Here is a 27,023-nt window from a genome sequence, read left to right as displayed (position 1 = left end):
CGCTCGGGCAGATCCCAGGAATCTGGGGGTCTCCCTGCTCTACCACAGGGCGCATCGCCGCCGCCTCCTCATTCCCAGCGTGGACCCCCGGGAGGCAGCCCACATCCCTCTCCCCCAGAACCCTTTTCTGCAGGCTTCCCAGACTGGGGTGGGGAAATCCACCTCTCACCAAGGGAGTTATGAATTTCTTCTCGACCAGCACCAATTTTATGTCCCTGGAAGATGCATAATGCTTTCTGACTTTATTTAAACACAGTGGATTTAACCAGAGATCTGTATATTTTTAAGATCCATTTAGAAACCGTCCCCCACTTTTTCTTTAATGCCCAGCCCCTGCAAGGAGGCACTTATCCAGAGCCTTTGTGTGAGGTCAACGCACATCTATACTGAACACCAAGTATATTGAACATGGGTACCTCTATCTATTGAGATGACATGGCATGGCACTAGGAAGACATCTTCTGCACAATCACCCTGTACTTCCTGATGGTGAAGAGAAACAGCCGTATCTTCCAGAGAGGCCAAAAGATATTTCTAGCTGTTAAAGCAATAGTTGAAAAATCAAGAGTCATTTCTACTTCTTGGATAATAGACAGTCTCTAAAACAACGGATAGATTTCTGGTGAGGATTCATTTCTAATTGCAATTGAAAGGAACAGGTAAAGTGGGCATAGAAAATCCCATCCCAAATTGAAATTCTAGCCTGCTTCACTTCTTCCTCTCACCATTTCTTCTGGTAATAGCACATCTACATTTGTACATGGTTTTAGATTGATGTTGTAACATCCTGAACACAGTGAATTAAATCAGATCCAATATTTGCAAGTCTGAAATGCTTCTTGTAGGAAATGAAAACATAAAATATATGCAATTTTCCCCTGGCAGTTTATTATGGTATGAAGAAAAAAAAAAAAACATTCTGTGCTTGAAGCTGACGTTATATTACAAATGTTTTGCGAAGTATGACGTGACTATTAAAATATGATTACACAAAGTATGAACATTTTAAGAAGTTTACAGTACAGTGAATCTTTTATAAACAGACTCTTAAATATACATAGGACAATAGGAGCTGACAGAAAACATCAAAAATTAACTATTAATGTTTATAGACTTTTCCCCTGAAAAAAAGTCGCACATCAAAACAGAAATTATGAAAAGCCTTAAAACCAGGAACAAAATCACCTGTACACTACAAATATCCATGGCAGAGGTGTGCAAACCAGAGCTATCTTTTCATTATATGATACAGTCACAAGGGAACTCTGCAATCCCTGGATAGGATTTGCTCTTCAGGTGTAGCTCATTTCACACAGGGTAAGTCCTCAATGAGTTTGCAATCAAGAGTTACAAACTCTGTGTCAGAAGTTGTAACATCACAAGCATCTACTCAGTGCAAGACAATTTATGTATTTAATGTCCTAATCAATGTATAGGAGTGTATCCTGACTGACAGCTCTGCTGGGAACCTGCAAATGGATCTGTCAGCAGATCGCTATGCATGCGCGGATCCCTGCTGGGATTTTCCAGTAAGGATTATTTCAGGAGTGCAGTTATGAATGAGTTGAGGGGCTTTTTTGTTTTTAATGCAACTCTTCAATTTTGTTCTCTGGTAGGGGAGATAAATGACTACATTTGCTTCCTGTTTAGCCAGTTTGCCTGGACACCCCTAGTTCATGTGTTAAGTTATGTCAAAAACATAAGTATTTTATGCTGTAATACACAGTATTACTGAAACTAACAATGTTATTTGCATATTTATAACAAGGTATAATGAAATTCCTATAATAAAACAAAAAAATTATGCTATAGATTTATTTACAAACAGTCCAGCAAAGAAGTATAAATACTTCTATATTTAAGGTTTAGGAAAACATAATTTACAAAATATTCAAATATATACAGTCATCTGAAAAACTGCCAATATTAACCTTTGATGCAAGCAAAGAATTGGCCGAGTTCAGTCATCGTGTACTGAAAGAGGCGGCGGCTTTTGCAGATTTGCTTCTGTGCTGAAAAGTCACGCTCCTGTTATGTACAAAGCAGTCTGCTGCCCTCTGAGCTAAACGTGTCCGGAGCTTTGCGCATGCTGTCCCAAAATGTCGTCTATCATTGTCAAATTGTGCAACCACTCTTCGTCGTTGCTGCTGCTGCTGTTCTTCATGAGAGAGTCAATGAAGTCAGTATCGCTGCAGTTGCCGGGCAAGATCGAATTACTTTGCTGTGGCACAAAGTCGTAGTGGGGCAGCTCAGAAGCGGTGTTCATTCTGCTGAACGTTCCAGCCGGCTGGCCGGCGGCGGGGTAACTTGGCAGCCCAAGTCCTTGAGCAGGGTTGAGCTGGTTAAAACTGGACACGCCTTGTGGCATTGATTTCATAACATTCATGGCTGGCAATGGTCCTCTGGTTAAATTGTGTCTTAAGTTCTGATTATTCATTGGGCTCAGGCTCTGGCCAGACTGCCCCAAGGTTAGTTTTTGCATCTGTCTGACCTGGACTCCAGGAGCAATCTGATTAGGTGGCACAACAGCCTGGTGGGAAAACTGTTGGCCTGGTAAATTTGGTCTCACGTTTTGTTTGGAGAAGAGGGGGTTACTGGAGAACTGCTGCATGCTGGCATCCATCTGGCTTTGGTTTGGCATTCGTGGGACCCCAGTCGACGTCCACATCTGGGCAGATGAGGTTGGGTAGACATTAGGAATTCTTGGCATACTCGGCTGCCTTAAGTGTTGTTGAGTTGCAGAGGGGTTTGCCAAGGAACTGGAGCTGAAGACTGGCATTGTCATTCCTGGCTGGACTGCAGCGTGGCTGTGAACCGTTTGGCATCCAGAGTTCATACCCAGCGAGTTTTGGCTTGGTCGCAGTGGGAGGTTAAAGTCTGAACTGGGGGGGAAAATCCCCTGCTGTTTGTTAGCGTTGTGTGGAATCATTACCATGGTCCCGCTGTTCTGGCCGGCGGTGGCTGGAGCGATTCCAGAGCCCAAGGTGTTCTGGAGCATCCCCGGGTTGGATGGCATCATGCGGTGGTTCGGTGGAGGATTTGGCATGGACTGACTGCAGTCGGTGGGAATTGGCTGCTGTACTGCTGTATGTAAAGAGGTACGTTAAGCATTAAACACACGTTCATTCCTGAAACGTGGCAGATTCTTAATAGGCTGCTTCTCCTTAATACATCTCTTTCATCACACAGGCCTCTCCGCAGCCTTCCTTCTAACAGAGTTACTACTAAATGGGCGAATCCCGTACTATGCCATAAGACATGGGATGCTTTTATTTCAGCACAAAAAACTGTTAAGAGCCCCATATTTACTCAGAGTCGGAGAGCCCCAGCAGCCTGCGCTTTTCAACTGCGAGCCCTTTCCACCTTACCTTGAAACTGGTTCACCTGCTGGGCCACAAACGAACTCCTCTGCTCAGACGTTACTGCCAGCATGTTTTGTCTCTGCTTCTCCTGGAAAACAAGAGAACTGACAGTCAAGAGGCAGCCTCTTGAGGAACAAAAAATAACAGCAGGCCCTTAAGTGTGGCTGCTATCAAATCTAACGACCTATTTGGCGCGTGCACACACACACACGCACGCACGCACGCACAAACCCAGATTCTGTATTCTCAGACTAGACACTTCAGTCGAGCCTGGAACTTAACGGTGTCTTCAAAAGCGTCCTCTAAACACACCAAGCGAGGGCAGCCTCGGCACACGCGGGATGGGAAGCTCCATGTTTGGGATGACACTGGGCCCCTGTGCTTTCTCTGCTCCAGGAGAAGCCCAAGCCATTTTGGGTGTTTCTACTCCCAGCCTCCTCCCTTTGTTTCTTTATAGTAGGGGCCTGATCTAAAGCTCACTAGCGCCAATGGGCGATCTTTCCTTCACCCAGAGCGGGCTTTGGTTTGGTCTTCACCTGCTACAGGACTCTTTCGGATGTCTCCGAACTCGTCCTGCTGGGGGTCCTGGCGTTTCTCCCGACGCACCTAGCAGGGCACCTGCTACGTTCCTGACCCCGTCTCCTGGCTGGTTAATCTCCGCCTCCCCCACCTTCAGCAGGACCCCACAACATCCCACTTCTTGTTTCGCTCTCACCTACACTGAAAGGGCTCTGTAGCCACGGCGTACCCTACCTGCAGCAGCTGTCGTCTCATGATTTGTTGCTTCAGTAAATGGTTCCTCATCGTATATCCATTCACTGTGGCTGCCGCGGGCACTGAGCCTGCAGCTGGTATAGTGCCTGGCTCCTGAAGTCTGGCAACAATGCCTGGGTTTTGATCCTGCCAAGAAAGATAAAGTAAAGAAGAAGTCAGTTTCCCCAGGGAGATAACAACAGAAGCCATTATCACATTCATCAGGGCCTCTTCCCCACTCCAGTTTCTATCCCATCTTGAACCACTTGCTGGCTTAGGTGCCTGCAACACAAAACGGCATGCGTCATTACTCTTGGAGCAGCAGAGCACTTGGACATTAGGGAATATCAATATGGGAGGAACTCAGAGGAGCAAAGGCTAATTCAAAATCCTCTGGTACTGGCCCAAGGCCATGGGTCACTGCAACCCACGGGCATCTCCCTGGGTGAAGGGATGCAAGTCAAACCCTAGGTTTTCCACCAGTTCCCTGACTATTACATTGACAGACATAAAGAAAAGAAGTTGGATAGAGGTAATGGAATAAAAATGCCCAGCAAACAAAACGAGGGTGAGGGGAATAGGAAGAGGAGAGCCACGTTCTTAGAGAGACAGGAAACTATGCGGACCAGGATCAGAGGGGTAAGTGGCTGGTTTGAATGATCTGAGAAACCTGGCAAGAAGCTGAATGCAAAAAGGAAAGAAGAGTTTGCAGAAATACAGGACCAAAGTCTTGGCTGGTGTACACAGGACTGATCCATGGTTGGTAAAAACCGACATGGCTCCAGGGCAGCCAACAACAGAGGCATCCGTTTACATCAGTGGTGGTTCTGCACCATGTGAACGGAGGTGTGGACAAAAGGGAAGGATTTGAGAAGCCATTAATTCCTCCAGCATTGCTAAGACACAGCTTGGCGGGGAAAAAGAATTTAACAAAACTCAACCAAACCAAACCAAACCACTATCCACCACTGAAGACAAAACCATCATAGGTGGAAACTAATGGGGAAAATAAGTGAAAAAACTGCATCCTTAAAGCAAAAGAGAAGGAGACACTCCAGCAAGGTCCATAAACAGCTCCCAGTATAACTCCCCACTCTCCACTTTAACATCCAGATATTACATTATTTATGACGTTTTGTTATTATTGGCAGACAGAAGTATGTACATTATATCCAGCATCCTTAACTAGGGCGTGCTTCCTTTGTTTTCAGAATGGAAGCCCACATCCTTTGTTTGAAAATCAATGTTATCAGAAGATAAGCAAGAAGAAAACGGTCATTGCCTTTTTGACATCTGACAATTAGAATCAGGCTAAACTGGAGAAAACAGGATACGAGCCATATTTTGGAGCGACCAGAAGGAAACATCAGATATTTGTTGAGGCAGGCTCTCCGAGCTGGGACGCCTTTCACCGTGGGTCTGCCACGAAGAATGACCCAAGTCATTCCAAGATTTTTTTTTTAAATTTTTTTTTATAGGATTACCAGGAAGGTCACTGAAATTACTCACTTTTATGGCACCTCTTTTTGTTGCAGCACTTAGGTCTATTATGCAAAATCACAATTGATGAAATGTAAATGCCTGCGAGATAATTTACCAAAAGACACAAACCTGCAGCTCATCACGGGTCTCATTATCATTCCTATTCATGGGCAGTCTCATAAGACTAGACATTATTACTGCTGCTTTGCTTACAATCCTGCTGGACACTGTGCCTCCTCCCACATCCCTTCCTCCCTCCCACAGTAGGAGAAAGGGGGAGGGAGGGAGGAAATGTGATTTACTCCTGATGTAAATATGAAAGTTCATGTGCAGCTAGTGTTCTGCTTTCATGTCAGATATTATTCTGCAGCCATAGTTAAGCTTTGAATAATACAAATTGCCTCCAGGGGAATACTTGAAAGAGCAGGGATTCAGTTTGTGTACACGGCACATGAAAGACACTGAAATGTTCATACCACCAAAATCCCTGCCATCGAGCCAATTTCCTCCCAACTTGTCTTGTTGTGTGCAGAGGGTCTGTGCTTACTGAAGCAAATGAGTTTAGTGCAAGGACAATCATTGTGATGTTTAGCTTAGGGCTATTGCATTAACAAGTCAGAACATTAAAGTCTCTTTTACTAATCATGTCCGGCTCATTCTAATTTTCCCGAAACATCATTAGGAAAATAATGTTGATTTTTCCATATTATTAATGGTAAAGAAGTGTAAATCACACTACTAATTGCGGCTCTTGTACTGCAGCAGGAGAACGGCTTAATTATACAGGATGTTTTTGCAAGCACCCTATAGCAATAACAACATTCGGCCAAGTTCATTGGCAAATGCACAGAATGGCTTACTACATTTTTGGAGGAAATTTGGCTGACATTTAATTAGCTACTAAAGAAAGCAATATATAGATCTAATTTTTGCTTTTGGGGAAATTAGGACAAAATGGCACAGATGAGAATGCAAGGAATGAATTCAGTGTCTTTCATTTTACAGTTTGCATTTTGGATACAGGAAAAAAAGGAAAGGTAAAAAAAAAGAAAAGTTCTTTCTTCTCGCCACTAGTGGGAACTACTGTCTTCTCTTACAGTAGAAAATAACCGTGCAAGTGTCATAACTAAGAATAGCTCCTGCATGTGGTCTAAGGGACCTGCTATCTGTACCAAAGGTTAATGAACTTTAAACATTTTTCCTTTTCATCACTCCCCAAGAAAATAAAAATCACTTTCCTTTCCCTGCTAAGGCCAAGCCAAACAAGCCACAGTCTGAAAATGGCCCATACTTTGGACCTTCCCATTTTAAATTTCAGGAAGAGAGCAGACTGAGTGAGATTTTAATTTGAAGGCCAGAAACCATAGCTGAGGGTGTTCGCGCACCCCGGGCGGCGGGAGCTGAATACTTGCGGGTTCTGGCCAAAGGCGCCGATGCCTGCTGTGGATTCAAAGAATTCAGCTTGGGTTTTTTGAGAGTAGCTCGCAGCTCTTCTCTTTTTCTTTCCCAAACTCAAACTCAAACATCGCCCCGACAGCATCCTTCCCCAGACAGCCTGCTAGGAAGAGCTCGCTTTTGAGAGCACGTGTTTCTGTTGCTAGGCAAACTGTCACCCAGCCGGTTCAGCTCTCCTACAGAACTCCGTGGGCTTTGCAATTTGGCAATTTTTTGTTTGAGCTGGGATTGGTGCTAACTTCACTGCTTTGAATCACCGGGTACAAACCCAGCGTCGCGTGCAGCTGCCAGGAGCAAGGAGGCCGCAGTTAGTCAGAGTTTTCAGGACCGTGCATGTTTAGACTCCCTGCTCCGGAGCTGGGCTCGCACCAGTCTTTTCATCCCCCTTGGACACCTTGCTTGCCATTCGCATCACAAACAGCTCATCTGGTGTGCAAGGGTAGACCGCTAGACATACGTAGATGCATAAATTGCAATTTGAAATTAGAATTTCAATAGGGGGGACCTGCAGTTGCAGAAAAGCGTGTGCTTACCTGGAGCCACGCTATGGTTTGAAAGTATACACGTACCCATTAAAAACCTGGCCCACAACTGCACAAAGCACCCGGGCACATCAGCTGTGCTGCCCGTGTGGCTACGTTTCTGAAAGTCCAGCCTGCGCTGATCAGTGATTGATCTGGTAATCACACACTTGTTCATTTGGGTGAGAACCCAGACATGTGCAATCCCTAATTCCTCAAGACCATCCAAGACGGTGTAAACCGGGACTTCCCTGAGATCACCTAGATGTACGGGAAAGAATCCCATTCCCCTTAGTCCAAAATATTTCCTGGTTTTGTTTGGGTTTTTTCACAACTAGTTGAAACAGTGGACTCATTCATCATTCCAAAACTTTCCCATCTACTCTTAAGGTGGAACTTAGAAAAATATAGTATAAAGCAGCTCAAATGTTCAAACGTACTGATTTAGGCCTAGATATTATGGGAGATCTACGCAGTACTTCAGCAAGGGCGTGAAGGGGAGACTGCAAACTGCTGCACAAAGGTTATTTATCTAACATCAGAAACGCAGTATCTGTACCAAAATGGCTCTGGGAAAAGCATATTTTTGTGTTACAAGACACGAATTGCCAGGTGAGACCATCGAGCGTTACATCACGGACCCACACAAATAAAGCTAAGTCATGAATTTGAACAGTTAACAGATGGATTAATTAGAAACTGATTTTTTTTGTGGTTTTAACAAACAACCAGGTCAAAGCAAGGTTATTAGGAGAGAGAGACTTAACTCTGCAAAGAAGAGAGGGCTTCACCAATGAAAGTATTAATAAGCAGCAGAAAAGCTAAACAGCTGCTAATTAAAAATGCATACAGTCACTGCATTTAGAAAGTTTCTTCCAGTTTGAAAGATAAGTAATACTCCCATTACTTTCGACAGGGAATGCAGCTGAATCCAATAATTTCATATCTTAAAACAGAAGAAATGTTTAAATGCAAGCATGGTACTAGAAGACAAAAGACAAAGGTAAACAGACAGCAGCGATCAGCCTTGTTTGCAATTTAAAACACAGGGGTTAGAAAAAAAAATCTTAGTGGCAGTTATCTTTTGGAGCCAAAGACATTTAACCATGAAATAATTTCAAATCAGCTGTATGCTAGAAATCTGGAACAGAAGAAATGCTGTTTCTGGCTCTGCTACTGGATCACTGGGTGGCCTTAGACTCATCATTCAACGTGTGGTGTTGAATTCAGCATATGTGTTTTAAAATGGCAACAATATCCTGGCGGGCTGCTGTCAAGCTGCATAGTATTTGGAGGGGTGGAAAGGGCCACGTGAGAGTTTTCTTCTGCTCTCTGCTGTGGGGTTGCAGATCCTCAGTCTGAAAATATTCTCTCTTGGTTTCCTTGTTTCCCCAGTTCTGTGCAATCACACCTGTGGTCTTGGGCTTAATAGGCTGTGCCTACACGTCACTCTCAAGCCCATGCCCGCTGATGGTCTGCACAGTAAAGCCATCACCCCAACACTGGACACTACTGAACCCCAGTTCTGATGTTGACCCCACTGCTGCTTTCCTCCACGCCTGCTGCTTTCTGCGCTGGTTTTGGAAGGTACTCATGAATATAGACCTCAGGCACAGGAAGTGTGCCAATATCCCTGGTTCCTGACTCACAGCCCTACCATACCCCACGCAAACTGTGCCGACTGCTCACACAAATCTGCACGCCGATTCCTAGTAGGGCTCTACTCGGTGTGCACAGCTTGGGCTTGGGCTACACAGTACGGCTTGTGGTTTAGGCTGGTCGGATGCCTTCAAGATCAACTCTCAGTGTTAGTGGAGTTGTGCCCATGTTTGGGCTGCAAGCTCTTCGGGCAGGGGCTGGCTTTCTGTTCCGTTTTTCTTTTCAGGGTCTGGTCCATGGCTGTATAGCTCCTCGGCACTCTCGCAATACAAACACTGGTGGTAATGTTCATACCTGTCATGGGAACTGTGTGTTCAGGTCAATGTAAAGGTCCATAAAGAATCCCCACACGTGTTGCCTCCACTTGTACCCCACGCAGGGATAGCTCAATATATTTCCCTATATTCAAGAGGAAAAACTGAGCGCAGCCTTTACTGTGCAGCTGGTAAGTGGATATTAAAATCCGAAACCATTTAGGTTGAGCCGGGACTTCCTTCCTCCGTACAAAGCTGATATGCACAACACAGAACTGGGCGCTGGCAGAATTGTCAAGGCTCTCCGCTTAAAACTGAAGTGAAGCTTGTAACAGGCCGTGATCATTTACACTGCAGCAAGATCAGATAGGCAGCGTGCACAGACCATGACCTTTATTTGCTGCCTCCAATACGACTTTGTATTTTCTCTTTGGGAGATTTCTTCCTTTCTCTCTCCCCACCTCCCTCCGGATTCTGCTTTCAGCCCCGAGATGCTCGACAAGATAAAATTGATTCTTTCAGCTCAGAAATCTTTTGAACCGTTTTATTTTTGTGTTTGTTTGTCTTAGCACAATGTCTGAACATTGATAAAACAAACTGTGTGGCTCAATGGGTCGTTTTTTCCCCATCTTTCACCCATTTACTTGATATACAACCATGTGAAATACTATCAGACTCAAGTTTCTAAGCTTATCTCAGGGGCTGTCAGTCAGGAAAAGGCTTTGTTTGAAGACTGTAAGTGATCCATGGGTATATGGTTTTGTAAAAAAAAAAAAAGAAGTTCTTTTAAGTTCTTTTTTTCCTTCTGTTCTTACAGCATTGGCATGCTCAGCCTCACACAAAGGTAACCTCCTCCTTTGATGGAGGCAAAATGACAAGATCGCTACACCTGGCTGACAATTATACAAGGGACTCGTTTGGTCAAGTAAAATAGAAGACATACCCATCTCTTTCCAGCTGTTCTTACAGTGCACGCTGTTCAAAAGAAAGAACAACAGCAGCAATTCTATTTACAAATACGTTCAGGCTTTTAATAAGGATGGAAAGTGAGTCCAGCTCCTCCTTCCAAAAACAATTCATCAAATTAGTTTAACTTTTATAGAAGGAGCTTGCCACATTGTTCTGTTTGCCACAGATGGTTTTATTCAACAAAATAAACCTTGGAATGAAAAAGAAAAAAGCACGTAAAATCTATGGCGAGTTACTGCATGTGTTGTTTAACTTTATATGAAGGAAAGTGCATGCTTCATCAGGTCTAGCTGAGGTCAAGCTACTCAGGGTGTTACAACTAGCACCAGCCTGGCAAGAGGAAGAGACATGGGCAACTGGTTGAGCAGCCGCCTCTGAGCCCTGGGCACAGTAGCACACTCATTGATTCGTTGGGTGCCCTGAACACACTGCAGCATTCGTTCTTAGCCTCAGACTCACAGTGGTAGCGCCTGCATCAGATGCGACTCCCTTGCCTTCGGCTGGAGGAGGTTGCAGACTGCACTCTTGGTTCAAGCATCCTTTGCCAGCAGATTGCCAAGACATCATTAATGGCAGGAGAACACGCCTCACTCCACCACACTGAGAGGGAAGCACTGACATGGGCAGTGGTGGGATCAGAGATGCCCCCTTGGAAGCAGCCGGGAGGGCAGGAAGGGACCCACCACTGTCTGACATACTGCACACAAGGCAGATCTGTCAGGCTTGGACTCTGAGATGCGTGTTCATTCTGACCAGGCTCTTGTGATCCCTCGTCCTTTCTAATATGTCATCTGCCTTAGTTCTCACACATATACCCGCCCACCCACACATCCTGAGGTGGGTGTTTCTTGCTGATCTATATTCCACGGTGTTGAAATCCAAAATTGAATTCTCTGCAAAGAGCCGAATGTTTATATTTGGCTTGTTCCAGCTGTCACCGATTCTCCAGTCCTTGACACTGTACTCCTGTTCCCACGGAGGGCAGTGCGCCTATAAATTCAGTGAGATCATCTAAAACTGTATTTATCTTGTCCAGTTTCAGCTGGTAGTCCTTCTGCCTGCCTCTCCAAGGTTGCCCTGGTCCCAATGACAAACTACAGTGTCTGGCATCTATAAAGCACGGTTTGACTCGAGTAATCCATGCATTATGTCAAGGCACGCTCTCTAGCAGAGGCGCTGATGAGGTGCAGAAGAGCTGGTGTAGCTGAACGTGCAATGGAAGCAGAAGAAAAGTGACAGCCCAACGTTGATTTCATACGTTAAAACCAGAGCAAAAGGATCCGACTGAGCAACAGGGTTAGGTTTGCTTCAGACACGAGGCAAAGGACAAAACTTAGTGTTGCTGAAAGAGTTTGGTCCTACAACTACCGATTCTGAGGAGCTGGGTGAGTTTTACATGCCTGACCTCCAGCAGGGTAACCACAGGAGAAGTTGTAAAACTGCCCGTTTTTAAATAAATTGTAGCTTTCATTTTTAAGAATTTCTTTTCTTTTCCTTTTCGATTTGAAGGTGAGATTTTCAAAGACAGGGCCCCGGTCTCACTGACTTGCGTTAGGTGGGCACCCAGTTCCTACCCAGAGGATGCACAGGCCCTCCTGGAAAGGCACCGTCATGTAATCCCCAGCCCTCCAAGTACAGCACACGAACGCTGGGTGTCAAGCCCAGAGCCGACCACGCTCACGAACAGAAATCACTCTTTCCACATTCATTCTTTCACCTGCTCCCATCTTTTCTTGCCAAGACCAGGAACCGAAAACTCCCAGATTGTACAAACCACCACCCAGTTAGATGTTGTAACAACTTTAAAAAAAATGGTCTAAAATAACTGATTAGATAAACAATCAGTGACCTCCTCTGCTAAGTAGCTCTTGAATTCAATTTTTTTATAGCCAAGATGCTAATGCATGAGAAAAGGGGAGGGGCAGGGAGAAAATAAAGTCGATATTGACTGTCAGGTACGTGGTGCCATTCTGTTTGGTTTTTTAATGAGAAATATTTATTTAAACCCCCAATGCTGAAATGCTATAACCAAGTCAACTCCATCTGCCCTTAAAAATGCCTTCCTTCCCTCCCTCCCTGTTCCATTCAGATTGTATTTACAAACTGTAGAGGGCTCATTTTTTCTTGTGTCATTTCATTATTACAGAGTTGAGATCACTAGCCATCTGCAGCTTCATTTCATCAAGCTCTGATTTGTCCTTGGAGCAAGGTCATCTGGGACAAGAACATAAAATGCCGCTTTCCACAACTGACAGTTCTTTATGCCTTCCTGTAAATGTCCCCACTAATTTTAAATAATTTTACCACTTCAGACATCTTTTTTCCCCCTCAAAAAAGGCTGATGTCCAAACACATTAATAAGGCTCTCATTATTTAACCACTGCATGACACCTTCTAAAAGCAATTAATGGTGTTTATTTGTAGATAACTGAAGCATTTCAAGCTCTAGCTGAGGAATCCTTGGTAGCTTCATGTGGCTTGTAGGATATTAGCTATGGGTCAGGAACTGGGACCCACTGTTCACTGCTAACATACGCTTGGAGCACCTCCGGATGCCATCAACCAGAAAAAAACTGCAGCCCATGCACAAAAATTACCAGCTGCAAAATATACCCCCCTATGGTGGGTGCAGTGCTCATAAACCTGCATGTATACGCGCTTGCTTGTAGAAATCAGCAGAGCGGTAAGAAATGATCTTCAGATGTGTCATGCAGAAATCCAAGCTAAAAACAAATAGGGCATTTACATGGGATTTTTACTCCAACCATATCCGATTTATCATCAGTTTTGGGGGCATCGCCTTCTGAAGAGACTGCCACTCCAGATTATTTATATATAAAAAAAGAAAAGAAACCATAGGGCAAATTAATTTACAAGTCTCGATCAGTTCAAATCAGAAGGCGACAGAGAGTAATTAAATCATAGGGGAGCATCAACGTTAGCTTTGGGGGTCACTTCATTTCTAGCTCCTGACAGCAACGGGCGGCGGGTCCAGAGTCTAATCTCCAGCTGGAGGCGTCTATCTCTGTATCTGAGAAATTCAGTTCTTGGCTCATGTAATAGATTCTAAGATGTGCTCTGATATGGGCAGGAATCGTGGTCGCTAATATAATTTTGATGCATTTTACTTGTGTGGCCTTTTACACCACAGAGCCCTGCCTATAAACACGTGCACACTGCAGAGGCTTGATCTCAAAGTTTGGCCTGCAGTTACCTTGGCACGTAAGCTCCCCATTTCTGTGTACAAGCAAATCTGTACACGCAAATATCCCTTTGGACACACAAATGGGGGATTAGCTCATACAAGTGTATGCGCATGCAATGGCCGCGGACGGGTTTGAAAATCTGTCCCCTGAAGTTGAACTATGCAAGGTCTGGGGGTTTTCAAATGGATCTAATTACTTACGTGCCATTCAAGCTCTTTGGGCAGTGGATCCTGCCTGCCTTAGGTGACCCTTGGCAATCCCAGGCCAAGACATTTGTCTTTTTTTTCTCTTTCTAAATCTAAGCACAGGGCTCACTTCTCCTTATGTAAGCCCATCTTTGTGCTGCCCCCAAAGTGCTAAGGGGACTCAGAGCTGCCCAAATGGTTTTGGTGTTTCAAAGCGATTTTGGTGCTTCAGAGCCTCCATCTCATGGCAAATCTGATAGATGCCTTGGAAAACAGCACAGGTGTGGGGAAGTCCTGCCTGCCGCACTCGGCTCTTGTAACTGCCACGTAAGGAATGAGCGAGGGAGCTTGCTAGGTTTGTGGTCATGGTGTGCTGCGCTCCAGCGCTCCACAGATAACTGACTGGCCCAGAGGGGATCATTAAAATTCGGCGTAGTTTACAGTAGCCGTGAGTTGGAACCAGCTACAGCTGGCCCCGGGATCTGAAAAGAAGGGATGAGGAGAGAAAACAGGGACAAAATTCATATGAAAAGGGGTCAGGCCTCATGCCAAAGATATGAAGGGCAACTGCAGTGCATTGGGAATTTGAAGCTACAATCAATCAATATGAGTATGTCCCTAGGCCCCGCTTCTGTAGCACCTCAGTGCCATACAGGTACACGCGCACATAATCTGGCCTTCCCTCATCCCTGTTCGGTAGGGAAGGATTATATTCTTGTGGGGCAAACAGAAGGAACAGAGTGACTAAGTGACTCCTTCAAGGTCAGAAAAGGAGCCTGTGCCAGGGTTGGGAAAGGACTCAGCCTACTGAGCACTACTCCAGTTACCTTGGTTAACCATGACACCACCCTTCCTGCAGACAGTCTACAGAAAAGGCAGCCGTGGAACAGACGCTGAGCAAACTCCCCGGATGCAAGATATTCCAGGATGGGGCAAGCCTGCCTAACCTCAGGCATTTGGCGTGCGACTCCAGCTTCTGGCCCCTTCACGGTCCACCCACAAAGTCTCAAGAGCTGCAGCAGTGTTGCTCTCGTGGCTACAGCAGAAGGGTAGACTGAAAAGGCATAGGGCCTGCTTCAGGCCAGCTACAAAGATGACTCAGTCGTGGTACCTCCCCATCCTCCAGGCTCGCTCACAAGGCAAGAGAGCTCATTTTTCTGAGTCAGAAGTTAATTATCTGGGGTAAAATTTTCAGACACAGTCCAGCTATGACTGGAGTGCACACTATGGCCAGCAACTCTGCCCTCAGACATGCCGTGCTGCTCCTCAGCCCAAAGCAGTGCAGATGCAGATGCAGATGCAGGTGGGCCAATTAAGGCAGCTGGGGGACAGTGCCAATTAGCCCACCTGCAGCACCGCACAGCCACAACCACCAGGCTTCCAGCTGAGACAGCCAGCACAGATGAGTGGGTGCTTAAGGGAACAGGAAGTTTGCAGTCCAGACGTGGCCTAAGTGCCTTAGGCTCCCAGGTCCGATTTTCCAAAGTGATTTTGGTCCTTCAGATGCTCCATCTCATGGGAAGTCTGTGGGACTTAAATGCCTTGGAAAATTCTCCCCTTGGTATGCTGAGTTTTTATAGCTAGACAAGGAATCACTCAAGGGAGCTAGAAGGTGGGTGCTATTTCCAACTTCCATTTGAGTCAGGGCCGCTTGCAAGCATTTCTTTCACAGAGCCCCAGAACGCCAGCGGTTAACTTCCCTTTGTTCACATCCAAATGATTAAGGTTAGAAGCTTGCATGGTGACATCATCATAGTTTAATCATGCTGGATAGGGTCCAAGGAGCCAAAGTTATTGCTGACCCCGTGGTTACTGATCCGCTTTGCAAGTAGCTGATGTCTGCTCTTGCTTTATGAATTATTTAATGGGTTAAAGATTGGTCAGATCTTTTTTACGCAACATACGGCTGTGCAGCACGCAGGAGGACGTAAACATGCATTAACAAGGTTAAAGTCATATACTGTAACTACACTGTCTGTTTTCAGCTTGCAGCTTTATTGACTTAATCATACTGGCACTGTAGCCAACAAATCATTAAATCCATTCCATTCTTTTGCTGGTTACCAACCACAAAAACAGAGCCAGGCAAACACTAAGCAAATCTCAAGAGGAGGTGGGGGAGGGAGCGGGGGCGCGGGGCAGAGAGAACAGTGGGATCACTATGGAATTCTGGACTGTCCCTGGAAACACAAAGACGCCAAATCTGTCTTTATGGACAAAGTGGTTTCATGGTTTAAAGTGACACACTCATTTGTTCCTGTTTTGCAATGTTCAAAAAGAGGCAGGCTGAGCTTCTCACATCTGTAAGGGTGTGTGTGTGCGCGCGCGCGCGCGCACACACACACACACACACACACACACACACACACAGAGTCCTCCAGTCCTCTTCTGTAAACAACTACAAGGGTCGGGGAAGATAATATCTGTCCCGCAAGAGGTCTCAGAACTCTGTGCCGCTAATCTGCAGCGAAATGCAGGCATAATTAAGAGTTCAGCAAAAAAGACAAATACACTGTGCATTTAAATACGTCTGGCCCGAGCAACTCCGACCACTGCAGGGAAAGAAAGGGAAGTGTTCTTGGTTTCAGACTGGAGGTAGTGATGAGTCCCTTCTGTCGGCAGCCAAAGACCTCTCATCAAACGTGGGCGCCCCAGGCTAACCTCCCAGTGCCACGCTGGGGCACAAACGCAAGGGCCCCGAATTCTCAGAAGTCCAAAAGGCCTGGAAGTGCCACTGAAATCAGCAGAAGCAGCAGGTGCTCGATACCAGTGTAAAATCAAGCTCCTGATGGAATGAGGAGTTCAATTTTAGGCATGTAGATGTGAAATCGTAGGGCTTAAGTTTTTCCTTGGGTTTTGAAGTCACCAGACATTCATTTGCTAGTGCTCCCTTCCCAGCTGCTGGTGAGGTGGTACAAGGGCCCCCTCCATCACCCCAAACTAGAAACACCTGTTTCTGATCTTAAGGAACTTCTGGCCTGTTGATGAATACAGACGCCTCCTTTTGCTGGAGCTTCTCTTATGCTTCACAAACATAATAATGAGATGGAGGCCAACAGGAAGGTCTCAGGAGCCTTTGGACAGCGAGGTGAATTTGCATTTTGCTTCCCGTCGAGAAGGCAGACTCAGCTGGTTTTTATAGGCTGCAAGAAGCTCCACAAAAGACTCTCTTGGGTTAGAATAACACAGATTAGGACAACACGCCCACAACATCCTATCCTGAGATTATGGCCAGATCCCATCCAGGTGCATGAGAAGGGAAGGGCCAGCCTCCTCCCCTCTGTTATACCCCAGCCCACTGGTTGGCCAGAGTCTGCTCAAAGACCTGGTGCTGTCTCCTCTACTTTATTAGGCAAAGTCACGGGGGGGCAACCCCCAATGCCTGCTGCACTGCTCCAGCCTGTGCTCCTCTCATGAGACGAAGAATCATACTCCAAACAGCGACCAGTATGAAGGGTCGTTTTCTTAGTCACCAGCGGGCCCCCTCAGAGTCTGAGTCCCAACTTTGTCTCTTCTTGCTTACCAGACCATGCTGCTAGAACAAAGAGGGGCCAGTGGCTGAGTAATACACTGCAACTGTAGTGTTCCCACCGTCTGAGTCAGCCAAAGTGCCAGCGGGGAACACTGGCCACATCATGGGCGCAGCCTATCCCAATTCAACGAAGGAGCAGACACCAGTGCATAAGCAGAGAGGTTGTATAACTTGATTTTCCAATATAACACGTTACCGGTGCAACGACAGTTTTCCCACTTATTCCTCCCAGCAAGCTGGTATGGTGGATTCTGCCGCTAAGTTACAGATGGAAAAACTGGGAGAAAGCAGGAAAGTGACTTTCCAAAGCAATAGAGGAAGTCAGCACCCTATGTAGGCTGCTTCAACAGCTTGCCTCGTTGTAATAATCCTTAATGTGAGGTAGGGCAGTGCCTGAGCCATAGTGGGGGAAGTGAGACATAAAGTTAAGTGGCTTGCCCTGAATCACACAGGAAGTCTGTGACAAAGCTGGAATCTGAATCCAGGTCTCAAGTCAGAGGTACTGGACAGTCCTGCTTCATGACTAGCACTCACCATACAACTCCAAAATGACAGCAGTTGCTCACTCATTGTCCGCATGTACAGTTACTGAAATGGTGTCTGCAAGACTGGGTGCTGAACTTGAGTGCCTAGTGAGAAGGACTTGTGTCTTGAAGGCATCTTCTCACTCACCTGCAAGCATCATCACAAGATGCAAACGCAGGGGAGACTGCAGTTGCCACATTAATTAGCAGACAGCCTGTTCCAAAGGTAAATGACGGATGCAGTGATGTCTTACGAACGACGCACGCAGCCAGAAGTAACACACCGGCTGGGCTATTTATAATCCCTGATTCCAGAGCACTAAAATAGCATGGTTTTTATTTTTACATTTCAGGCAGATCCATGCTGCCAGATTTAAGCAGCTCAGTCCGGAGGTTGAACGTTGCGATGGCTTGTTGTTCCACTGGGGCGGTCATTGGCTGGAGCTGGGGACACTCACCCGCATCCCACACACATCTTTCACTAACTGGGAATGCAGTTGCACCTCTCCGTCAGCTAGTCTGTCTGTCCGACACGAGCGAGAACAGTGCGGGTGGGGAAAACAGCAGTGGGGCCCTCCTTCCTTTTTCCCCTTTCCACCTTCCCCTGGGATGGTGTGCCCAGGGCTCCCAGGTATGCCCAAGCTCATCCAAAGGATGAGTTGGCTTGATCTGCAACACCAAGGCACAGACTGCCTGGGCATGCAGGCATTTCTAAATGCACCGTCAGGGCAGAGCTGCCCGAAGGAACACAGCTACCAAGCCACACACTGGGGCTGCTTTTATGAACAGGTGCTGGGAAGTCTCTGAAGGAGTTAATGGGTCCTAAAATAAAGCAGTCCCTACTGTTGGTTCATATGGCTTTAAGCCCCAAAGGTCAATACTTGGAGGTAGCCAAACACACTAATTCTGTGCCCCTGAAGTCAGAGCTCTGCCCCAGGCTGCTCTCTGTGCTCTCGGCTTCCCGGTGCCAGAAGGACGGGTGCATCCAGGGCCCTTCTGTAGAGCAATTATAAAATCACCAGAGGAGGAGCCAGTCTTGTGCCTCCTGAGCTTAGGAAGGCTCTGAGAGCTGCAGTTTCAAACCCTAAATCATTAGGCGTTTTGTTTTAATTGTAGGGTTATTTTCAACCAGGAACTTGTTATTAAAATAGGACAAAACACAGCCTACTTCACCTAGTCATTAAGGGGACTATTATGGGATTTGAGATGCTCATGGATGGCCCCACTGGAGTTCCTTCGAGTTAGGCTGGAGACTGGCATGTGAAGAAGCATGAAATGTGGGTCCCCTGTGCAACCTTTAGACAGCCAGGGGCTGGAGACGGCAGGAGGGAGGCAGAGGGCCTGGACCACCCCAAACAGCGAGTGCCCTGCCCTGAACGGCCCTTGGCCCCAAGCGGCTGCCTCCCCAAAGGAGCTGGCAGAGGGAAAGCTCAGTGGTTTGGGGAGAAACTGTGGTGGGGGAGAACGGCTCACTTTTTCACGAGGTGACACAGAGGGGATTGGCCCTGGATCTGGCCTGTGGTTATATAACCCAGCCCTGTGAAAATTCAGGATGAACAGGTTCAATTTTCATTCACAAGATCCTTATCTGCCTAAAGAGAGGTTTCTGATTTCAGTAGCACTAATCAGGACGCCACAATGGATTTCCGGTCCCAGCAAGGAGGTGCAGAGGCATTGCAGCTCATGGAGCAGGTTTTGATTCCTCTTTCTCTCTGCCAGAGCTCTCAGAGGCTGCAAGCCGAATAGATTAAAAAAAAAAAAGTTGCGAAGTTGCCAATACAGCACTGTCCCTTCCTTCTCAATCAGTGTCCTTCCAGACCCAAATCCTCCTGACCCTCACAGCCTACAGCTGCTGGACCCCCTTGTTCCTCAAACCGCCTAGGCCTGCTGCATGGCTGTGGAATAAGAGAACTGTGCTGAAATCTTGTGTTGGTGCCCACTTCAAGTTCTGGCTTCTGCTAAAACAGACGTTATAAAAATAAGCTCTCAGCAAGTATGTCTTACCCAAACAGATTATCATGCCTTTAGATCCTGCTTGCTTCAAAGCTGCATGGGAATATATACACTGCACAATGGTCTTACTCTACTGATGTAGCCTTACTTCCTAGTGCCGACTGCAAGGCACCGAAGGCCAAGTGACCTGGAGGAGGACACGCAGGTGACACTTGGGGTTACTCACTAGCCACTTGGGGGACATCACTGTAACAAGCTGAGAAGACAAACTGATAGCTGGTTAGAGTGAGAGGGGACAAGGCTCAACTGGCTGTACCCCAGGAGTATACGTGGCTTGGCTTCTAACCTCATCTCGTGCTCTACCTCTGGCAATGAAGACCATAAGAATCAGTAGAACAGTAGGAAAAACAGACACTGGATTCCACAAGTCCAGGAATTAGAGACATCCACAAAGGCTGCCTCTGGCACTGGGTACCAGCTGCAAAACTGGGTTAGCTTGGCATTGGTGGTGGAGGTGAACAGGGCCAGAATGGCAAGCTGCTGTATGGATACCGGCAGAGCTATGGCCCTCTGAAATGCAGCACTCATCCTCCTAGGAGGATAACTGGAGCTCCATCACTAGGGCACTGTGCAGATCCTTACAAGCAAAAGCAGATGAAACTACAGCAACAGAAGCTGGTTCCTTGTGCAGGCAACAGGTTCAGGCATGACTGGTGTGATGAGAGACGCTATTTTTACGGGTTGCCTAATCGGACCTTGATGGCTTGATCCTGCAGACGTATGTAAACCCGTACTGCGCACCTGAGGAGTGACCCTCAAAGTCTGCTAGGGGGTCAGGGAGCACTTGATTACACCGAGAACATTTAACTGATTTAAGCTAGAGCATCCAGCAAATAAGCTCCTGAATAAAACCCGAGTCAGAAATATCAAAATTTGGAGCTGAACTAGGCCTATTTCACAGGAGAAAGTCATAGGGCCCTGGGGATGAAATCTTTCCTGAAAGCAGTACTAATAATTTCCTATGGTGCAGATCAAACTGTTCTTCTCACAGGGTCAGCTTCTGTGATGGGCCCAGGAGCTCTTCTGGCTTGGCTGTCTCTGACTCCAATTCACAGGATACCATTAGAAGCCTTGCGGCTGCCCAGGGACCAACAACAGTGAAGGAAAGTGGATCCAGAAGGGTTGGAGATTGCTATTCATCTCCTCCTCCTGAGGAAGCTGCTGCAATGATGATCCTCCCAAAGAAAATTTGGCTTCCAACCTTCAAGGTCGCTGGGAAGGAGCATCACATTAAAATCAGGAATTTCCCCAAGGGTGACTCTTAGTCCTCTGGGAACACAGAAGAATCAGAGATAGCGAGAAGTGAGAGCAAGCAATAGGACAGAGAGAACAGGAGGACAGCAACGCCTGCCCATTTCTACTGGGAGAAGATCAGAACCCCATAGTCAAAGCAGCTTGGAGAAAGCAACCCTACAGATAGTGAACTAAACTACACAGACGAGTTGAACTCCCATGCTTTGCGCCCAGTCTAGTGTACACAACCTACACATTTTGACCCCATTTTAGGTGCCCAACTTGAGACCCTTGACACAGACCCGTCTCCCAAGAAGCAGTATATCTCAGTACCTTCGAAGCGGAGGCTTCCAGGAAAGGTCCTTCTCGAAGGCAGTGCCCAAGCAGCCTCAGCCACCAGGCACTGTGGAGAGTCTTGCCTACAGGTTATAGCAGGTGATGGACAATCATGTGCACATCCCCCACCAAGAATAAGCACCTAAAAGTACTAGGTTTAGTTTTTCTTTTTCCCCCTTTTTTTTTTTTTTTTAATGCTTCTCCATTCCCTCCCAATTTGCTGCTGCTCTTCAGGATTTAAAAGCTGCTAAAAATTAGTAAAGCTAGTTTAGATGCTTCTTCCCCAACTTGGCAAGGTTTCCTCTCTTGCTAGAGGGGTGGTGGGCCTGGGTGGTCAGATGGGAGAAGGGGAAAGAGAAATGGGGCGGGGGAGGGGAGAAGGGAGAAAAAAAAAAAAATGAACAGCTGCAAACCAATTAAGGCCGACTGCCTCACTGTCCAAGGCAGTCAGTCAATCTAATTCAGCCTGGTGCCTCTCTTCCTTCAGCTGTCTGGTGCCTGCCTAGGATTCAGGAAAGGGTCTGTCTGACTGCCCACTTCGTCTTGCAAGCCAAAGGGGCCCTTCCCAGCCATGATTTCCAAAGGAAAGAGCTTTTGGCTCACAGTGTCTCTTCTCTTCTGAGAAAAACACACACTGGATGTAGTGGCAGCAGCTTTATAACCCTCTCCTGCCCTTCCTCAGCAAACAACCCGAAGAGGAGTTGGAACAAGAAAATGGCCTGCCTGGCTCCTCTGTTCAGCACTTGTCTGGAACCACGATGAATCAATTAGTGACTGATCATTATTATGGTAACTGTATCTTTCACAAGCAAGATTTGAGAGAGAGATATAATGGGATGTTTTCTGCTCATTTCCTTCCCATCCTCCCAATTGCAAGCTACTGTTAAAAATGTAACGTATTGACGGCTGTAATATTTACAACATGTGCAGGAGTTTCCCCAGATGTTTTCTCTATATAAAAGGTGTGGAAGAACGGTGCTACAAGAGGATGCAGTTTAACGGGGTTAGAAACACATGCAGGGTATTTGTAGGTCACCTGATTCTTCGTGGGCCTAATACAGTGAATTACTTTGTTACAGCTGTGGCACAAAGGGGCTCCTCACAGCCGTGCCGGGAGATTCTCATTCCCATATTACTTGAGAACGTGGACCGCAGGCAAAGAAAGTCCAGCTTGGAAACTTTTAGTGTACTGGTCAGATTCAGTTTTTTAAATGCCTACTCCCAATTAGAAGGAAAAAAGCAGGCTGTGTCAAGAGAAGACGGTACAAAATAACCTCACACTAACTTAGACAGCAGTGGTTTAATTCCCTCGAACGTTTTCCCTTGAGAGAGAGATACCAAAGATTTGTACTTCAGAGGCAAGATCTTCTTTACAATGGCATGTGCACACCGCTGTTGTTTCAGAAGCCTCCACAAAGTTCACACTTTTAATTAAACAAGACAAGAAATCACACTGCAAGTTTAGTCACTGTCCATAAATATTTGTGAATTTAAAAATGTGTGCAAGATCTGGGGAGATTCCAGCAAATGAAAGCTGCAAGTTTTGCACGCCAGCACAAAGGTGGTATGCGCACGCTTAACCCATTGAGATCACCTACAGACTTTGTTTCATCCAGGGACTCTCGTTCCGGACACAGGTCATTTTTAAATTAAGTCACTGGGCCCTTTGGCTGCATATCACAAATGAAGCCACCAGGCTGAGCGGGTTGCGAAATGGATTCCCCCTATTCCCATGCAAAACATTTGACAAAAACTAAATTTAGATTTTAAAAAAATGCCAAGACTGTCATTAAAAAAAAACCCCAAAATGGAAAATTCAGTTTCAAATAGATTACAGAGAATTTAGGATTAATAATGGAAACACATTTTTCCTTAACAAATATTTGAGAGAAAAAACTTTATCTGGCTCTACTCACAAATTTTCAGACCTTTAGTCAGTACACCGCGATGCCGTATCACTTTCTGTTTCTGCTAATCTTAAGTGCTCTTAAATCTGTAAATAAATAATATCATCGGAAAATGGAACGCCATTCACATTTCAGCTGCAACTGTTCACTTCAACGCTATCAGCGTCCCCATTTGGAGTTCAGGATGTATCCATCTATAGTTGTGAACTGCCCAACACATTTTGGAGGGCTGTATAATAATAAATAATCACAACACCAAAGCCCCACACTATTTGTCGAGAATTCAGAATTCCCACCGCCGTTAACATGGAGTTTGGGTTCGTGAAGTCTGCAAGATCAGGAACAAACGTGCAAAAGGAAACCCGGGTATATAGACTTGGCATTTCTTCTTTGAGAGAGAGCCTAAAATCCAGAATGGGTGCAATTGAGAGATCACACACAGCACTACTTCCCAACAGCAGGTATTGTTACTAAACTCTGAGATTTTTAAATTGCTTCAGAAATCCAAGAACATTTCACAGTGCTGGGACTTTAGCTTGAAGCAGACATTAAAACCAATTGCATCTTTAAACTGAGTCATTTTACTGTAAAGCTTTCACCAGAGATTTCAAGGGGTTTACAATTTTCTTCCCTAAGTACATTAAAACAATTTCCTTCCCACTTGGAGGAGCTGTAATAATTCAGGTATAGATGCAAAAAGGGGGGAAAAAAAAGCACAGTTCTTACGTTACAAACAACAAACTCCCAAAAAACAACACAGAAATGTCATTATTTACTCCAGGTTCTCCTAAGCCACAGTTTTGCTCTTAGGTTTGTACATCTTCCATAATGGAATAAATGAGATCCATGCAGACACACCTCTCAAACCGACACAGGTAACAACACCTCCTCCTAATATTCTAGCAGAACTGTAGATCCTGGAGAAATGTTGTCATTCCCAATCTCATCTGAAGCAGCCTGGATGCTTGGTCAGCCCATGGTTACTGCTCTGCATTCAGCATTGCCCCTGGTGAGTGTGGGGCTGGAAAATGTTCTTTTGCCAGTAAGTGGAGAAGGAAAAATACAGCAGGAACAGCTTAAATCCAGATCGGAATGAGCTCAGCAGGGAATCTAAACAGTCAATTGCCAGAATCTGCACTTTTCAACCTCATTCTGCTTCTTTGATCAGAATTAATTTTGAGCTACAGCGATTAATAGAGTAACAGAGGAAGTCACGGGACATCTCTTGGGAAAACAGACCCAAAAAAAAAAAAAGTAACTCATCCTCGTTATGCACTTATTCTGTTAAAAAACCCCACGTTTCCATATAGAAAACAAAAGGGAGCAGTTTCAAAAGGGGCATGTGCTGATTTAACAAAGAACGGAGCAGAAAAAGGGGTGTGGAAAATAAAAAGAACAGATTTAAGATCATTCCTTGTTTAAACAACCCCTTTCAGCAATGACAGAGGGAAGAGAGCCTATCCAAATACAAGTGGCTTGTAAATTACACTCCAATCCAGACAGAGCAAGAGCACGTGCTTAATAATGCTCGAGAGCTGCTCGAGAGGAAATACGAGAGTGAAACGCATTCGGTATCCAAGGGGAGACTTCCAGCAGGCCCCCGTCTTTAAGTACCAATTGAAATTAACTTGTTTGTGTTGGGAATATTAGAGTTGTCCCAGGATATATGTCCTAATCTCTCTGGAAAGGGAAGGAAAAGATCAATGTTAGAAGGCTGAAAGTCCAAAAAGAGCCTTCTACGGGTTTCTTCTCGTCACCGCTGTGCACGGAATAGCAGATGGTTTAGGTTTTTTGTTTATTTCTTTGCAAGGGGCAGGTTTTGCTTCTGCTATTCCTGATCTCCCATAAAAACCATGCCCCAATGGAGATCAAGTAACCAGTGTAACAGACAATGATGTGAATGTGCTCCACGTTGAGGAAACCCAAAGATCGCAGCTATTAAATTGGTGTGGAACAAGGGCAGTTAATTCCAGCGTGAGTTGGAGCTGCAGTCCCCTGCAACGTCCAAGTTCTCTGTCAAAAAGAACCACGTGCCATTTCCCAGCTCTCTCCCTGCTCCTATGCCAACCTCTTTCCCCCATGCTTACCTGTCCTATCAGAGTAGGCCTTGATCCCAGAGACTTGCGTATGGGGTTAACCTCACACATACAAGAAGGATGACCCTCAAAGTGTAGAGTTTAGCAAGTGCACTACTCTTTCAGGACTAGGGCCTCTGACTAAATTATCCAGGTGGGATGTCTGCACAGAGCTGTCTGCAACATGAACTCCCACTCTTGTCCTGGTCTTCCGAGGGAATATAATAACAGTATTCCTCATAGGTGCGCGTCACCTTGCCTTATGTTCAGGTTTGGACCACCCTGGCTTTGGGGATCCCACTTTCATCTTTGGTAACATTGCAGCAGAAATGTTACACGGTGCGTGAATATACACATGCAATTAATTCAAAGCAATAAATGCTGGAGCAGTTTGAGATGGAGTAAACTACTCTCAGGCACATCTACACCTGTGCCTGGGATAGCAGCAATTTGACCTGGGGAAGAGCAGTTTACATCAGGGCTGCTCCTGCCCTGCTCTGTCCTGGGCAGCAGCGCTGGGTAACGGAGGAGCTGGCTGGGGCATGAGTGCCAAAAGCGCGGAGCTGCGTGGCTAGGCAGCAGGCAGGTGTCTGGCCCCCTGCTGACTGGGCACAGTTTACACCCATGGGCAGCATCTACACCTGTATTTAATCGCAGTTAATTACTCCACCATAAGATAGCACTGTCCCTGAAAGTGCTATCTTACAGTGGTGTTAATTAGTTTACTGAGGCCTAATACTGTGGCACATGTAGAAGGTGACACTTTATTCTGAAGCCAATTAGTCTACTCCGCAGTAAAATTCACATGTAGATGCAGCCTGTGATGATGAGTTTATATGGATAATACTGCTTATGCTGAAGAGATTCATTTTCTACCTCTTTTTATTGGGGGCTTAAATGGTAGGACAAGGCTGACTTTTACCCCCAACAACCAGAAGGGTTTCTGAGAATGACACCATGAAATTATAACATTCTCTCTAAATCCAGCATAAAAAAATTAGACTTCAGAACGTGCATGTAACGGAGTGATTAGCCTTCAAAGCCTTAAGAGACAGCTACATTCCCACTGACTTTCTACCAATGATTACTGAGTGATACTTGAAACAGCCCTAAGCGCTTAATACAGAAACACTGCAAAGTCAAAAGGAGCAGGCTGATATGCTACTTAAATGGGACTAGTTTTTGAAGACTGCTTGTAACAGCGTTTCACTTTCAACCCTTAATGTTAACAGCTTTGAAGGGACTGCTCCTAATTTGTTTTTAAGACCCATTACCTTCTTCTCTAAGCTGTCTTCATGCAACACCATTTGTTCTAGAAGCATATTTGCCATACAGAGCAGATCCATAATGGCAGTTAATTTGCACCATTTTGCTTGCTCCTGTATTAATCAGAAAACTGTGAATCATCCCAGTGTTTCCAGACTCACAGATGCATGAGAGAACCAATGAAACTAGTTCAGTTTCTCTCTCCATTCAGGCCCAGAGACAATATCAGTTCCTGTTTACAGCCACGTCTTTGTTTTCCCCCACCCACACAGTGAAATTTCTCCAAAATGC

General features: G+C 45.8%; 1 protein-coding gene across 7 annotated transcripts in view; it reads right to left on the bottom strand.

The window, feature by feature from the left end:
• Window positions 1–866: 866 nt before the first annotated feature.
• MAMLD1 (mastermind like domain containing 1) overlaps window positions 867–27,023 on the bottom strand; it is a 343,611-nt gene continuing 317,454 nt past the window's right edge. For 6 of the 7 annotated variants that reach the window (XM_090060421.1, XM_090060423.1, XM_090060422.1 and 3 more), the window contains 3 exons: window positions 4,116–4,262; window positions 3,369–3,450; window positions 867–3,084 (listed from right to left, as the gene is read on the bottom strand). In XM_090060421.1, coding sequence (XP_089916547.1) covers window positions 2,063–3,084; window positions 3,369–3,450; window positions 4,116–4,262 — 1,251 coding nt within the window. In that variant the 3' untranslated portion in view covers window positions 867–2,062. The remainder of the gene's footprint in view (window positions 3,085–3,368; window positions 3,451–4,115; window positions 4,263–27,023) is intronic. The other variant, XM_090060418.1, reaches the window with a different exon arrangement.

The sequence above is a fragment of the Crocodylus siamensis genome, chromosome 8 (assembly GCF_052110815.1).
Source record: "Crocodylus siamensis isolate JL-2025a chromosome 8, ASM5211081v1, whole genome shotgun sequence".
NCBI classification, from domain to species: domain Eukaryota; kingdom Metazoa; phylum Chordata; order Crocodylia; family Crocodylidae; genus Crocodylus; species Crocodylus siamensis.
This window is presented reverse-complemented; position numbering and strand designations above follow the sequence as displayed.